This window comes from Bufo gargarizans, chromosome 7, assembly GCF_014858855.1.
Source record: "Bufo gargarizans isolate SCDJY-AF-19 chromosome 7, ASM1485885v1, whole genome shotgun sequence".
Lineage (NCBI taxonomy): Eukaryota > Metazoa > Chordata > Amphibia > Anura > Bufonidae > Bufo > Bufo gargarizans.
The window spans coordinates 19,361,187-19,379,021 of NC_058086.1; the positions used below are offsets into that span (position 1 = coordinate 19,361,187).

Sequence of the window (17,835 nt, forward strand, 5' to 3'; positions counted from 1 at the left end):
GGAGGAGGGTGAGGTGTGGGTAATGAGCAGCAGCTCTTGTATGCCGTCTCCATTACCACAACCCCTCATTACCACAGTCTGTCCTGTCCATCCTCTCCATACTTCATGTTTCCTCATGAGCTCCATTCCTACAGATATTTAGCTGAAGATCTTATCAGCTGTATTAAGGAGAGAAGTGGGGAGACATAAACTGGGCTTTTGTTTGTATCAACAGTATCTTAGACCTTTGACCAGTGGCGTACATAGACAAGTAAAAGCCCCATAGCAAGGATCTAACCAGGCCCCCCACACAGGGTCCTGACCAAGTTTTCACCCCCTGTAGAAGAGATGATCCCCCTCTTGCCCTGGGCCCCATAGCAGTCGCATGGCCTGCCGCTTTGGTAGTTACCCCATGCCTTTGACTATGCATGCATACTATTGACTGTTGTATTAAACACATGCTGAACCTTGATATACAGGGAGTGCAGAATTATTAGGCAAGTTGTATTTTTGAGGATTAATTTTATTATTGAACAACAACCATGTTCTCAATGAACCCAAAAAAACTCATTAATATCAAAGCTGAATATTTTTGGAAGTAGTTTTTAGTTTGTTTTTAGTTTTAGCTATTTTAGGGGGATATCTGTGTGTGCAGGTGACTATTACTGTGCATAATTATTAGGCAACTTAACAAAAAACTAATTTATACCCATTTCAATTATTTATTTTTACCAGTGAAACCAATATAACATCTCAACATTCACAAATATACATTTCTGACATTCAAAAACAAAACAAAAACAAATCAGTGACCAATATAGCCACCTTTCTTTGCAAGGACACTCAAAAGCCTGCCATCCATGGATTCTGTCAGTGTTTTGATCTGTTCACCATCAACATTGCGTGCAGCAGCAACCACAGCCTCCCAGACACTGTTCAGAGAGGTGTACTGTTTTCCCTCCTTGTAAATCTCACATTTGATGATGGACCACAGGTTCTCAATGGGGTTCAGATCAGGTGAACAAGGAGGCCATGTCATTAGATTTTCTTCTTTTATACCCTTTCTTGCCAGCCACGCTGTGGAGCACTTGTACGCGTGTGATGGAGCATTGTCCTGCATGAAAATCATGTTTTTCTTGAAGGATGCAGACTTCTTCCTGTACCACTGCTTGAAGAAGGTGTCTTCCAGAAACTGGCAGTAGGACTGGGAGTTGAGCTTGACTCCATCCTCAACCCGAAAAGGCCCCACAAGCTCATCTTTGATGATACCAGCCCAAACCAGTACTCCACCTCCACCTTGCTGGCGTCTGAGTCGGACTGGAGCTCCCTGCCCTTTACCAATCCAGCCACGGGCCCATCAAGACTCACTCTCATTTCATCAGTCCATAAAACCTTAGAAAAATCAGTCTTGAGATATTTCTTGGCCCAGTCTTGACGTTTCAGCTTGTGTGTCTTGTTCAGTGGTGGTCGTCTTTCCACCTTTCTTACCTTGGCCATGTCTCTGAGTATTGCACACCTTGTGCTTTTGGGCACTCCAGTGATGTTGCAGCTCTGAAATATGGCCAAACTGGTGGCATCTTGGCAGCTGCACGCTTGACTTTTCTCAGTTCATGGGCAGTTATTTTGCGCCTTGGTTTTTCCACACGCTTCTTGCGACCCTGTTGACTATTTTGAATGAAACGCTTGATTGTTCGATGATCACGCTTCAGAAGCTTTGCAATTTTAAGAGTGCTGCATCCCTCTGCAAGATATCTCACTATTTTTGACTTTTCTGAGCCTGTCAAGTCCTTCTTTTGACCCATTTTGCCAAAGGAAAGGAAGTTGCCTAATAATTATGCACACCTGATATAGGGTGTTGATGTCATTAGACCACACCCCTTCTCATTACAGAGATGCACATCACCTAATATGCTTAATTGGTAGTAGGCTTTCGAGCCTATACAGCTTGGAGTAAGACAACATGCATAAAGAGGATGATGTGGTCAAAATACTAATTTTCCTAATAATTCTGCACTCCCTGTATACCTCCATCTACCTTTCTACGGAATATAGGTGCTTTACGTTGAGGTGGTACTGGTGCAGTAATTTGTAGGTGTCCCTCAGGAAAGGACATTTATTAAGTTTATAGTGGACCTAATATTTTGCATTGCTTTTGTACCTGCAGGACCCGCAGCATTAGATACCCACCACTACACTTTGGACTGGATTTTTATTTATTTTATTCTAATTTTTTTCTACCAAGGTATTTTGTTTATTGTGTCATTATTATGATGATTGCCCAAATCATCAGTATTATTAGATCATACTTTTACATATGCTTTGAGAGCCTGAACCCTATTTTGTGCTCATATTATTTTACTAGTAGATCTGGGGGCACCAGAGTGGTTTAGGCACTCAGCATTGCAAGTCATTTGAATTAAGTGAGCCATCCGATATACATAAAAATTTGAATATATTTATCCATTACCTGCTTGTATATTTTTCCTTTTTCTAAACTGTTGATCTTGTCCCATTGCAGTGAACCACTTTCATCTAGTCTCCTAAATGGCCTAAATACAACAGACAAATAAAACTTTAAAATGTTTAATTTTAACATGAAGTGAAATTATTCTTCAGTGGAGTCTTCCAGTATTTTGATCCTCAGGAAAGGCCATCGGTGTCAGATCAGCAGGGGTCCAAAATCTCGTACCACAGTTGATCTGTTCAGGAGTAGCTCCGGAGCTAGTTACTGCAGCGCTGCTCCATTCAAGTGAACATTGCAGTTACCAGCTTTGATCACTACACAGAGCTGTGCAATTTTGGCACCAACACTACTCCCAAAAAGCTGATTGGTGGGGTTACAGGGAGTCAGGTCATCAATATCAGACTGGCATGGTCCATCTGGAGGATAGGCCATCAATACCAAAATACTGGAAGGCTAGTCTAATCTATATTTCTACATGCACTGTACAGAACAGTTTCACTTGATGACATTGATTGGATTCAGTCAGGGCTGCACTGAAATAGTGAAAATTCTGTATATTGCTAGTAAATAAGGTTTTATATAAGAAAAAAAAAAGTCCAATTCACACATGGCAGGAGGAAAATATCCACAAAAACGATGTTTCAATGTTGGAGCAAAAGTTGTAACACAATACAATGGCTCAATAGATGAAACAAAGGGGTTTTCCAGAACTTCGATAATGTCCTATCCTTGGAAAAGATAATCAATATTCAAGTCCCAGAGTTGGATTTCTGACCACACACATTAACAAGGGTATATACAATAAATACAATATGCAAGAATTGGGCTCTGTTCACATTTGTGTTCGGGGCCTCTGTCAGCCAATTATCACAGTTAATTATAAAATACAGGGTGGCTCACGAAAAAGTAGCCCGCCTCCAGCGATAGTATGACAAGATGAACAAGCAAGTTGATTGTCTCTTTTTAACTACCCACAAGTCACAAAAGATGCATAAAGTGGTCCCCGTTCACGTCTATGCATCTTTGGGCACCTCGGGTTATGTTGGCTGATACTGCTTGTAGCTCTTCAGCAGTGATGCTGCAGAAGAAAAAATTTCATCATGCCGCACCTCACGGGACTCACGGGCACAGTTTACGAAGGAGCGAACTACGAGCAAGGGGTTATGGCTACCACGTATCACCATACTTGTCCACATGAGGTTTTTATCTGTAGGAAAATTTAAAACAAAAAGTGTCCGCTAACAATCCACATGCCCTGGATGGACTCAAGGAGAACCTCACAAACACCATCCGCAGCATCCCGAGCCGTATCAGCCAACATAATCCGATGTGCCCAAAGATGCATGGACGTGAATGGGGACCACTTTCAGCATCTTTTGTGACTTGTGGGCAATTAAAAAAACACAATCCACTTGCTCGTTCATCTTGTCATACTATCGCTGGAGGTGGGCTACTTTTTTGTGGTCCACCTTGTATAATAAATCAAATGTTCCAAATTGATCAGAATATGATGCAAAGTATAACTTTGTGCAACGTTGTGCATCACAAGGAAGTCCGAAACCTCCGGAGAGGAGTGTTTTTAGGCTCTTTGCATGATATTCTAATCAACTTGATATAACGGATTTTGTCTGCATTGGTTGGTTGCGTCAGTTTACTCCGGGGTCCTTTTTCTTTTTGATTATTGATGCCATAGAGATTAAGGCTATTTTCCTGAAAGTCATAGTCCTTTGATTCTCAAAATAAAAATGATAACAGCAGTATTACTTTCTGACTTATGTTTTGTGAGCGGTCTCTAGATGGATAAAAGTAGAATAACCCTTTAAAGAAGACCTGTCACCTCTCCTGACATGCCTGTGTTAATAGCTTCATGCATTCCCCATGTTATCACAGTTCTGGGGCATCTAGTCTTATGTCTCCATGTTGTGCCATTCCTTTATTATTTCTACTAGAAGTTATGAATAAGGCTACTTTCACACTCGCGTTTGGTGCGCATCCGTTCAGATAATACAACAGCATGCATCCGTTCAGAACGGATCCGTTTGTATTATCTTTAACATAGCCAAAACGGATCCGTCTTGAACACCATTGAAAGTCAATTGGGGACGGATCCGTTTTCTATTGTGCCATATTGTGTCAGTGAAAACGGATCCGTTCCTATTGACTTACATTGTATGCATTTTGGTGTCCGCCTCCAAAGCGGAATGGAGGCGGAACGGAGCCAAACTGATGCCTTCTTAGCGGATCCTTATCCATTCAGAATGCATTAAGGGCAAAACGGATCAGTTTTGGACCGCTTGTGAGAGCCCTGAACGGATCTCGCAAACGGAAACCAAAACGCCAGTGTGAAAGTAGCCTTAATTGCTAGCAGTCTGTAGTAAGGGAACAGAGGGGAGGTAACCAGTTGGGGGGGGGGGGGACACGGTGTACCTGCACGGTCTGAAAAGGGCAGCACTGATTGGATAGAGTCAGACTGTGCAGGTACACCCCCCCAACTGGTTACCTCCCCTCTGTACCCTTACTGCAGACTGCTAATAATTCATTCATAACTTCTAGTAGTAATAATAAAGGAATGGCACAACATAGAGCCATAAGAATAGATGCTCCAGAACTGTGATTACATGGGTGATGCATGAAGCAAAAAAACAGGCTTGCCAGTAGTGGTGAAAGGTCCTCTTTAAATTTACACATACATTTACGACAATGCACATCACATTCTGCTCTCCTCCAATCCTGGATCTATAACATAAGCATATAATAGTGAGCACCCATTTGCTTTGATTTGAGCAGTGTGTATCTCATACTTGCGTCGGTCCGTGAAGAATGCAGGTTTGTCAGCCCGTACTATAATCACATCAAAGAGATCTCTCCACTTCTTTCCCACCATGTGCTTCATACCCTTATCTCTGAAAAAAATAAAAAAAATTTAGTCTGTGACTTCTATCTACACTGTGCAAGGTGGAAAACAAAATCTGTGTTTGCACAGTAATATTCTTGGCCTGGGACCTCTAATCTGTCATAGTATATATTTAGAAGCTAGTCTCTGCTGTGGATACTGCTTTACATACAACAGACCGTTCTGTAGGCTATCCTGCTGGGAGTTGTGGCTGAACAACAGTGAACTTGATTTCATTAAAGGGGTATTCTGGGGTATGCCCTGTAGACACAACATAATCAGTGACCTGGCATCTCAGGGCGGTGTTCTGCTCATTCTCCTTGATCCCGCTGTGTAGATGTGATGTCAGAAATGATGCTGTATGTTAGGGCTCATTCAGAAGGCTGTAAAATTTTGCGGTCTGCAAATTGCGGATCCGCAAAACATGAATACCGGCCCGTGTGTGTTCTTCATTTTGCAGACCAAATGTGGCCGGCACTATGATAGAAAATGCCTATTAAATAAATAGGTCCGCACCCGTTGCGCAAAATTGCATTTATACATGTGAATGAGCACTTAGAGCAGGATTTTTCCAGCAGGGCTTCAAGCGAGCTTTGATCAAAGGACTGCCATCAGGAATTATGGGCTCCATACAGGCAAACTGTGTGCCCTTCCCCCCATCACCACCAATTTTATTAACGCTGTTTACCAATCACTAGAGTTGAGTGAACCTGCCTATTGGCAGGTTTGGGTTTGGGGTTTAAGTGAATTACTTAAAGGGGTTGACCACTTTCTGATTATCATTGACCAATGTATTTGTAAGATGATTATATGACACTTACTAATAGTCCTTGTTGAAATTCTGCCCCATTTTCTATATTTCATAAGATATGCCCCCTTGTTTTCCAAATCTTTTGTTCTGTCCACAGAGGTCATGTCCATAAGATGGCCGCTGATGGAGGGTCATGTGACCAGGCAAATCACTTGTGTGTAATGTCTCCTCTGTCCAAATACACCTGCACTAAACTCCCAACAGTACAAGTACAGATGGCAGGTGCAGGGTATCTTAATGGAGGAGACATCACATGGAGATGATTTGTCTGGTCACATGACCCTCCATCAGCGGCCATCTTATGGACAGGACCTCTGTGTGTAAAGCAGAAAAGACTTTGTAAACAGGGGGCATACATTATAAAATATAGAAAATGGTGCAGAATTTCAACTAAGCCTATATTAGTAAGTGCCATGGAATCATCTTACAAACACATTGTTCACCAGTAACCAGAAAGTGGCCAACCCCTTTAATCAGGCAATGCAGTCATACCAAACGGAATGCCTTTGGCGTCATAATACAAGCGTATGGCCAGCAGAACGGAACCCTCAGAGCTGGCCTCACACTTGTATTATGCAGCATGCCGGCATTGATCTACCTGATGGATTCTGTGAGAACAGAATCCATTATGTAATTCACTTAAACTCCGAACCCGAACCTGCCAAAAGGCAGGTTCACTCAACTCTACCAATCACCATAAATATGTTTATCATCTGTAACATGCACATGAACACCACCAGAGGTCACACGAAATTTTTTCCTGGAAGAGTAAAAATACTCCTTTTACCATTTTTGAGAAGTATTTTTAGCCAAGAAGGAGTATGAAAGTTGCGGTAATTCAAATACATAAAATTTAGGCCTACATTTGCCCACATCTGCATTGGAGCCTGCGTTTCGAGTCTCTGTTGCAGATTTTGTCGAAAAGACCGGACAAAAAAAAGGCCTTATATGCAGCACTTTTTTGTCTGGTAAAAAGACAGATCCTGACTAGAAACTGAACGGATGCCGTCATCATCAGCGGAGTCTGTTCAGCTTCTTCCCTGTCAGTTTGGCCGGGTTCACATCACATTTTTGTCATACATTTAATGTACAGTACACAAATAAATGTACATTGAGTGGCCCATAGTGGCAGAGGGGTTATGGTATGGGCAGGCGTATGTTATGGACAACAAACGCAGGTGCATTTTATTAATGGCATTTTAAATGGCACAGAGATATCGTGATGACATCCTGAGGCCCATTGTTGTTGTGCCATTCATCCACGACCATCACCTCATGTTGCAGCATGATAATGCACGGCCCCATATTGCAAGGATCTGTACAAAATTCCTGGAAACTGAAAACATCCCAGTTCTTGCATGGCCAGCATACTCACCGGACATGTCACCCATTGAGCATGTTTGGTATGCTCTGGATCGGCGTATACGACAGGGTGTTCCAGTTCCTGCCAATAATCTGCAACCTCACACAGCTATTGAAGAGGAGAGGACCAACATTCCACAGGCCACAATAAACAACCTGATCAACTCTATGCGACGGAGATGTGTTGAACTGTGTGAGGCAAGTGGTGGCCACACCAGATACTGAATGGTTTTCAGTATCTGGTGTGGCCAAACTGTGCACATTTCAGAGTGGTCTTTAATTGTGGGCAGTTTTTGGAGACGGCGTATGGGAGAGAAATGAACATTCATTGCAAGGGCAACAGCTCTGATAGACATTCCGGCAGTCCAATTGCACGCTCCCTCAAACGTTGCGACATCTGTGGCATTGTGCTGTGTGATCAAACTGCACATTTCAGTGTGGCCTTTTATTGTGGGCAGTCTAAGGCACACCTGTTCAATATTCATGCTGTCTAATCAGCACCTTGATATGCCACACCTGTGAGGTGGGATGGATCATCTCGGCAAATGAGAAGTGCTCACTAACACAGATTTAGATAGATTGGTGAACAATATTTGAGAGTAATGGGTCTTTTGTGTATGTAGAAAATGTTTCATATCTTTGAGTTCAGCTCATGCAAAATGGGAGCAAAACCAAAAGTGTTGTGTTTATATTTTTATTCTATATATATGCATCCTTTGACTCTGTTTGATCACCTGTTGACAAACGCTGTTATGCCGAAACGCGTCTGGTTATATCCTTGATGCATATTATGGTCATAAATAATTGTTTTGTTTTATTTTCTAAGCACAGGGCTGCTGGGATTTCTCCGGACTACATGTAGAGGTTACTCCTTCCCGCTGCAGCGTGATTGAGTGCCCACTGGGATAATATTTAAATTTAGAAGCAGCGTCAGCACCTCTACATAATAGCGGCGGATCCATCGCCAGTGCAGGGCTTTATTAAGACAGGAGTCTAAAACGCTGGTCTTAATATATGCGCCCCCTTGTGCACATCCGCGGCCACTGCACTAATAGACATCAGCAGGTACAGCAGGCACAAAGTACAGCTTGAAATAATCCAGAAAATGGAGTGGAGAAGGGGAATATTTTTGCAGCGACCCAAAATTTTTGATTTACAGACCTAGTCAATCATGCCACCTCTGTTTACCTAGGCACTTTTATGTTAAATTAAGAATCTGTTCAAACCGCTCCCCCATCCTTTCCTGATAGCAAGTCCATACTACTCAGTTCCTTTACTGTTGTATTTCAGCCTGCTTGAGTTTTAGTACCTACGGCAATCAAAATTGATTCCCATTTTTGCCGGGAACCCATATTCAAAGTCTGGCACACATTAATAGCCATTATGAAAAGATAGTTAAAGATAAGAAGCGTCCACTCTACTTCTAATGGCAAATTAAAGTATGTCCTCTATAAATCTGAAACTTATCCACCAAGAAGGGCCAATGACAGTACCCCTTAGGCCCCTTTCACACGGGCGTTGCGGATTGGGGCTGGATGCGTTCAGGGAAAATGGTGCGATTTTGACACTAAAACAAGTCAGTTTTCACTGCGATTGCGTTACATGTTTGAGTTTTTTCCACGCAGGTGCAAAACTTTGTAAAGCGTTATGCACGCGCGTGAGAAAAATCGGCATGTTTGGTACCCAGACCCGAACTTCTTCACAGAAGTTCAGGTTTGGGTTAGGTGTTGTGTAGATTTTATTATTTTCCCTTATAACATGGTTATAAGGGAAAATAATAGCATTCTTAATACAGAATGCATAGTACAATAGGGCTGGAGGGGTTAAAAAAAATAAAAAGTTATTTAACTCACCTTAATCCACTTGATCGCGCAGCCGGCATCTTTTTCTGTCTTCTTTGAGGAATAGGACCTTTGATGACGTCACTGCGCTCATCACATGGTCCATCACATGATCTTTTACCATGGTGGTGGATCATGTGACGGACCATGTGAAGTGCAAAGTGACGTCATCAAAGGTCCTTTTCCTGTGCACAGCAAAGAAGAAGACAGAAGAGAAGCCGGGCTGCGCAATCAAGTGGACTAAGGCGAGTTATATTATTTTTTTTATTTTATTTTTCAACCCCTCCAGCCCTATTGTACTATGCATTTTGTATTAAGAATGCTATTATTTTCCCTTATAACCATGTTATAAGGGAAAATAATAATGATCGGGTCCCCATTCCGATCGTCTCCTTAATTGCAGATGCTTGCGATTTTCACGCAGCACCATTCACTTCTATGGGGCCTGCATTGCCTACTCGCCCGTGGGAAAGAGGCCTTAGAGTACTAAAAGTCTATGACTTAACTGTACTTTGGTGAGTTTTCCTATTTACGCTGAACCATTGTTTACCTATTGTTTAGAAATTGCAGTTTTGATGAGTTAATAATAAGGGTATTTTTATTAAAAATAAAAGCTGATAATAACATGCACACACATGACTGACACTGCTTGTGAACAAAGCTAGAAAAGCATGGAGTCAGTCGGCTTGGTATATATCTTGAACATGTCCATGGACTCCTAAGCGCCTGACATATGCGTCCTGGCAACTGCCAAACTGATACACAGCTTTGTTAATGTCCATCAGTTTAACGTATACATTAACGGATGACTCTGACAGATGCCATACAGTGGTATCCTTTCACTATAGCTACATTGTACAAAAAAAAAAAAAAAAATTTTAAAAAAAATCAAACTCTCCAAGATAAAAAAAAAAGTGTGGTGTGCTGTGTGCTATGCTTTTCTATCCCCCCCCCCACAACGTAAACGTTAAACCAATGGCAAAAACGTGATGTGAACCCAGGTCTTAGCTGGACACCTTGGTCCTGATTTATCATACCTTCACTCCAGAATTCTAGCTTTAAAAAAGTCACAAAATAGGGCATTTTTACACCGCTCACTCCAGTTTTGAGATGAAGGGGGGGGGGTTTAGTTATGTTAATGACTTTCACTCCAGATACCGGTATATTCTTTTTTTCTACAGTGGCACTCTATGGGCCTTGTATACGAGTGCACAGCATGTGGTTGTAAAGTTTGGTATATTTATCAGATTCTTATGACAAGTCCAGAACTAAAAACTATGATATATAAAAAATGCTGTCAAATAGCAAGCTGTAAACAGATTCTGGTTACTGATGTAAACCTCACATGCACATTGCTCCTTAATGAGGTTTTCCAGGATTACTGTGGTGTTTACATAGTTGCTTACCTCATACATCTTCCCCATGATTTTTTCTGTTTCAACTCTCCTGACCCATTTACACCATGTAAACATATCACTCTGTGATATTAGATGCTGAACCTGCGGCTCTCCAGATGTTGTAAAACTACAACTCCCACCATGCCCTGCTGTAGGCTGCTAGCTGTAGGCAGTCTGGGCATGCTGGGAGTTTTAGTTTTTCAACAGCTGGAGAGCCTCAGGTTGGCCATCCCTGTCATAGATCTTCCCACCAGCTGGTTACATAGAAACTCCCCTATCACTGCCCCTAATACAGAGCTAGTTTATACCCCCTCCCACCCAGCTAATTACATGGACACACCCCTATCACTGCCCAGCTAGTTTATAGCTGTTCCGCCAGCTAGCTACATAGACACTCCCCCATCACGGCCCCTAACAACGTGCAGCTAGCTTACAGCTCCTCCAACCCAGTTACATAGACACTCCCCTATCACTGCCCCTAAAGCCAAGCTAGTTTAAAACTCCTCCCACACAGCTAGTTACATAGACACTCCCCTATCACTGCCCCTAACACCCAGCTAGTTTATAGCTCCTCCCACCCAGTTAGTTACATAGACACTCCCCTATCACTGCCCTGCCGATGGACGTAACATCACATGAAGCAAGAAAAAGCTGCATGGACATGGTCATGTGATCACAGCCCAGAACAGAAAATAGGAGCAATAAAAGTAAAAGTAATACATTACAAGTTTACAGCTACCTTCATAACTGATTATTTTAACCTGTTAAAGGACACAGAGTGCAAAGGTACGTCCTGTGTAGTTCCGATCACCGCCGCAAGGCGGGCGGTGATCGGAACTGGGTGCCTGCTGAAATCAATCAGCAGGCACCCTGGGTCAATGCCGAGGGGTGTCCTGTGACTCTCCCACCTTACATCACAAAAAGTGTAATAGCAAGCGATCAAAAAGTCGTATGTCCCCCCAAAAAAGTGCCAATCTAACAGTCATCTCATCCCACAAAAATGATACCCTACCTAAGACAATCGCCCCAAAAAAATAAATAAAAAACTATGACTCTGACTATGGAGACACCAAAACATTATTTTTTTGTTTCAAAAAAGATATTATTGTGTAAAACTTAAAAAAATTAAAAAGTATACATATGAGGTATCACCACGTCCGTAACAACCGGCTCTATAAAAATATCATATGACATAACCCCTCAGGTGAACACTGTCAAAAAAAAATTAAAACTGTGCTAAAAAGCTATTTTGTTACCTTACATCACAAAAAGTGTAATAGCAAACGATAAAAAAGTCATATGCACCCCAAAATAGTGCCAATCTAACAGTCATCTCATCCGCAAAAATGTTACCCAACCTGAGACAATCGCCTAAGAACTGAAAAAAACTATGGCTCTCAGACTATGGAGACACTAAAACATTTTTTTAGTTTCAAAAATGATATTATTGTGTAAAACCTAAATAAAATAAAAAAAAGGTATACATATTAGGTATAGCCGCGTCCGTAAGAACCTGCTCTATAAAAATAGCACTTGATATAACCTGTCAGATTAACGTTGTAAATAAAATAAAAACTAAACAGTGCAAAAAAGCAATTTTTTGGCAAATTTTCCATTTTAGTTCTTTTTTTTCCTGTAACAAAGCAAGGGTTAACAGCCAAACGAAACTCAATATTTATGGCCCTGATTCTGTAGTTTACAGAAACACCCCATATGTGGTCGTGAACTACTGTACGGGCACACGGCAGGGCGCAGAAGGAAAGGAATGCCATACGGTTTTTGGAAGGCAGATTTTGCTGGACTGTTTTTTTTTACACCATGTCCCATTTGAAGCCCCCCTGATGCACCCCTAGAGTAGAAACTCCAGAAAGTGACCCCATTTAAGAAACTACACCCCTCAAGGTATTCAAAACTGATTTTACAAACCTTGTTAACCCTTTAAGTGTTCCATAAGAGTTAATGGCAAATAGAGATTACAATTTCAGAATTTCTATTTTTTGTTACCTTGCCTCACAAAAAGTGTAATATAGGGCAAACAAAAATCATATGTACCCTAAAATAGTACCAATAAAACTGCCAACTTATCCCATAGTTTCCAAAATGGGTTTCACTTTTTTGGAGTTTCTACTCTAGGGGAGCATCAGGGGGCTTCATAGTGTCTAAAAACCAATCCAGCAAAATCTGCCTTCCAAAAACCAAATGGCATTCCTTTCCTTCTGCGCCCTGCCGTGTGCCCGTACAGCAGTTTACGACCACATATGGAGTGTTTATGTAAACTGCAGAATCATAATAATAAATGTTGAGTTTTGTTTGGCTGATAACTCTTGCTTTGTTACTAGAAAAAAATTATTAAAATGGAAAAACTTCCAAAAAAGTGAAATTCTGAAATTTTATCTCCATTTTCCATTAAATCTTATGGAACGCTTAAAGGGTTAATAAAGCTTGTAAAATCAGTTTTGAATACCTTGAGGGGTGTAGTTTCTTAGATGTGGTCACTTTTATGGAATTTCTACTCTAGGGGTGCATCAGGGGTTCTTCAAATGGGACATGGTGTAAAAAAAATAAAAAAAAGGCCATCCAAATGTGCCTTTTCAGAAACCATATGGCGTTCCTTTCCTTATGCGCCCTGCCGTTTGGTCATACAGCAGTTTACGACCACATATGGGGTGTTTCTGTAAACTACAGAATCAGGGCAATAAATATTGAGTTTTGTTTGGCTGTAAACCCTTGCTTTGTTAGTGGAAAAAAAATGGATTAAAATGGAAAATTTGCCCCCCCAAAAATCTAAATTCTGAAATTTTATCTCAATTTGCCATTAACTCTTGTGGAACACCTAAAGGGTTGACAATGTTTGTAAAATCAGTTTTGAATACCTTGAGAGGTGTAGTTTCTAGGATGGGCTAATTTGTTGGTGGTTTCTATTATGTAAGACTCACAAAGTGACTTCAGACCTGAACTGGTCCTTAAAAAGTGGGTTTTTGAAAATTACTGAAAAATTTCAAGATTTGCTTCTAAACTTCTAAGCCTTGTAACGTCCCCAAAAAATAAAATGTCATTCCCAAAATGATCGAAATATGAAGTAGACATATGGGGAATGTAAAGTAATAACTATTTTTGTAGGTATTACTATGCATTATAGAAGTAGAGAAATTGAAACTTGGAATTTTCCATTTTTCCCCAAATTTTTAGTAAATTTTGTATTTTTTTTTTATAAATAAAAAAGTTTTTTTTTTTTACTCCATTTTACCAGTGTCATGAAGTACAATATGTGACAAAAAAACAACCTCAGAATGGCTTGGATAAGTCAAAAGGTTTTAAAGTTATCACCACTTAAAGTGACACTGGTCAGATTTGCATAAAAATTGTCTGGTCCTTAAGGTGAAAATGAGCCCGGTCCCTAAGGGGTTAAAGTTTATGCAAACTGGAAAACCCCTTTAAAGCACAAATAATACATTTTAGTTCAGTCAAATTAAAGGTTACATCCACCTTCAAACAAGACTCACAGAAAGACAAGTAAATAATGCGGACATTCTTACACAAAACTGAAGGGACTGTTGGTGATGAGAAAAAGTTTCTTATTGTGTTTTACCAGCCTATTAAGAACAGCAAAGACTTCCTCCCCGTGAAGGATGTAGTGCTCTGAAAGGAGAGAAGACAGGGTGAGAAGTGCTCAGGAAAACACACTCAAACCAAGATCAATGATACACACTGCAACGAGTTTTGTAAGGGTCTTTTCACACTGTGTCTGTCGAAGTGCCTGCCACATACAGGTCCTTCTCCAAAAATTAGCATATTGTGATAAAGTTCATTATTTTCTGTAATGTACTGATAAACATTAGACTTTCATATATTTTAGATTCATTACACACCAACTGAAGTAGTTCAAGCCTTTTATTGTTTTAATATTGATGATTTTGGCATACAGCTCATGAAAACCCCAAATTCCTATGTAAAAAAATTAGCATATCATGAAAAGTTTCTCTAAACGAGCTATTAACCTAATCATCTGAATCAACTAATTAACTCTAAACACCTGCAAAAGATTCCTGATGCTTTTAAAAACTCCCAGCCTGGTTCATTACTCAAAACCACAATCATGGGCAAGACTGCCGACCTGACTGCTGTCCAGAAGGCCATCATTGACACCCTCAAGCAAGAGGGTAAGACACAGAAAGAAATTTCTGAACGAATAGGCTGTTCCCAGAGTGCTGTATCAAGGCACCTCAGTGGGAAGTCTGTGGGAAGGAAAAAGTGTGGCAGAAAACGCTGCACAACGAGAAGAGGTGACCGGACCCTGAGGAAGATTGTGGAGAAGGACCGATTCCAGACCTTGGGGGACCTGCGGAAGCAGTGGACTGAGTCTGGAGTAGAAACATCCAGAGCCACCGTGTACAGGCGTGTGCAGGAAATGGGCTACAGGTGCCGCATTCCCCTGGTCAAGCCACTTTTGAAACAGAAACAGCGGCAGAAGCGCCTGACCTGGGCTACAGAGAAGCAGCACTGGACTGTTGCTCAGTGGTCCAAAGTGCTTTTTTCGGATGAAAGCTAATTTTGCATGTCATTCGGAAATCAAGGTGCCAGAGTCTGGAGGAAGACTGGGGAGAGGGAAATGCCAAAATGCCTGAAGTCCAGTGTCAAGTACCCACAGTCAGTGATGGTCTGGGGTGCCATGTCAGCTGCTGGTGTTGGTCCACTGTGTTTTATCAAGGGCAGGGTCAATGCAGCTAGCTATCAGGAGATTTTGGAACACTTCATGCTTCCATCTGCTGAAAAGCTTTATGGAGATGAAGATTTCATTTTTCAGCACGACCTGGCACCTGCTCACAGTGCCAAAACCACTGGTAAATGGTTTAATGACCATGGTATTATTGTGCTCAATTGGCCTGCCAACTCTCCTGACCTGAACCCCATAGAGAATCTGTGGGATATTGGGAAGAGAAAGTTGAGAGACGCAAGACCCAACACTCTGGATGAGCTTAAGGCCGCTATCGAAGCATCCTGGGCCTCCATAACACCTCAGCAGTGCCACAGGCTGATTGCCTCCATGCCACGCCGCATTGAAGCAGTCATTTCTGCAAAAGGATTCCCGACCAAGTATTGAGGGCATAACTGAACATAATTATTTGAAGGTTTACTTTTTTTGTATTAAAAACACTTTTCTTTTATTGGTCGGATGAAATATGCAAATTTTTTTAGATAGGAAACTTGGGTTTTCATGAGCTGTATGCCAAAATCATCAATATTAAAACAATAAAAGGCTTGAACTACTTCAGTTGGTGTGTAATGAATCTAAAATATATGAAAGTCTAATGTTTATCAGTACATTACAGAAAATAATGAACTTTATCACAATATGCTAATTTTTTGAGAAGGACCTGTATACTACAAAGATCCATAAAACAGTTGCATCTGTCACCCATAGGTGCCCATGTTAAAGAAAGCATACTGTGAGGTACACATGTTTAACTGGAGGAACCTGCATGGTATAACGCAGTCTCCAATAGTTCTCAATGCGGAACACAAATCAAGAAAGGATATGTCCTTTCTTGATATAGTCTTGAAATCTGCAGCCATATGGCAGTGCATATTCCCACTGACTGACAATGCAGAATTGTCATGTAGACATCCTTAAAAGCAAGAAAAAAAGGCAACCATTAGCATTTGAGCGCCTTTCACATGGGTCAAATTAATGTAGTTAAAGAGGACCTGTCACTCATGACTAGGGTTGTTTCAATACCAAAATTTTGATTCAGTTTCAATACCATAAAAAAGTATTGTGATACTCAATACCATTCGATACCACGCGAAAAAAATAAAACGCCCAAAAAAGGCTGCGTGCATTCCGCATTTTATGGAACATCCGGCCCATAATCGAACAGTCCGATCCTATTTTTTGGGGGGACAAGGTGACAAAAAAAAAATGGCGAATCGTGCAGTTTTTATTTATTTATTAAAATTGGGAAAGAGGGTGATTTATACTTCTTTTTTTTTTTACTTTTTACTTAATAACTATTTCCCCCCTTAGGGGCTAGAACCTGGGATCTTTTAATCCCTTGTGCTATTCACTCTAATAAAGCTTTATTAGGGTGAATAGGACTTCACACTCTCCCTGCTGCCCTGTGCATAGTACACACAGCAGCAGGGATGTTACCATGGCAGCCAGGGCTTCAGTAGCGTCCTGGCTGCCATGGTAACTGATCGGAGCCCCAGGATTACACTGGTGGGGCTCCGATCACAACTGCCACTGTACCACCAATAAGAAGGGCGGAGGGGACCCTGTGGCCACTGCCACCAATGATTTTAATATTGGGGGTGGGGGGGAGGGGGCACACTGCGCCACCAATGATTTTAATACTGGGGGAGTTGAGGGGAGGAGCGCACTGCGCCACCAATGATTTTAATACTGGGGGAGTCGAGGAGAGGGGGCGCACTGCGCCACCAATAATTTTAATACTGGGGGGGTTATGGGGAGGGGGCGCGCTGCGCCACCAATGATTTTAATACTGGGGAGGAGGGGGGAGGGGACACTGTGCCACCAATGATAATTAACAATTAATAAAGGAGGCCGGTGCGGCACCTGAGGGGTTAACTGACACTGATCGCAGCTCCACGCCAGCACCCGCCTCCTGGATTTGTATTAAACGTTTACTTTCATTGGTAGCGCAGTGTGCCCGTCCCTCTCTCCTCAGTGGTGGCAGCGGTGGCACAGGGGGGAGGGAGAGACTGCTTCCTTCTCCCATGTGCTGCTGAGGGAACACGGAGAGCCCTAAGAGTAAAGCCTAGTATCGAAAAAAGGCAAATCCCGGTATCGAGGTCGATACCAGACAAAAGTATTGATTAGGTATCGAAAATTCGATACCCGAAAAAACCCTACTCCTGACACGCCTGTTTTAATACCCACCCCTCTGTACCCTTACTGCAGACTGCTAGCAATTCATTCATAACTTCTGGTAGAAATAAGAAAGGAACGGCACATTATAGAGCCATAAGAGTAGATGCTCCAGAATTGTTATTACATGGGGAATGCATGACGCTAATAAACCAGGCATGCCAGGGGTGGTGAAAGGTCCTCTTTAAATGACTGGGTC

At 41.7% G+C, this 17,835-nt stretch overlaps 1 protein-coding gene across 1 annotated transcript in view; it reads right to left on the reverse strand.

Moving 5' to 3' along the window:
- The window catches only part of NT5DC2 (5'-nucleotidase domain containing 2), a 62,815-nt gene that overhangs the window by 10,020 nt on the left and 34,960 nt on the right, over window positions 1-17,835 (reverse strand). Inside the window, exons 8-10 of the mRNA XM_044301233.1 lie at window positions 14,284-14,386; window positions 5,245-5,346; window positions 2,447-2,528 (exon numbers count right to left, since the gene is read on the reverse strand). Of these exons, the coding sequence (XP_044157168.1) occupies window positions 2,447-2,528; window positions 5,245-5,346; window positions 14,284-14,386 (287 nt within the window). The remainder of the gene's footprint in view (window positions 1-2,446; window positions 2,529-5,244; window positions 5,347-14,283; window positions 14,387-17,835) is intronic.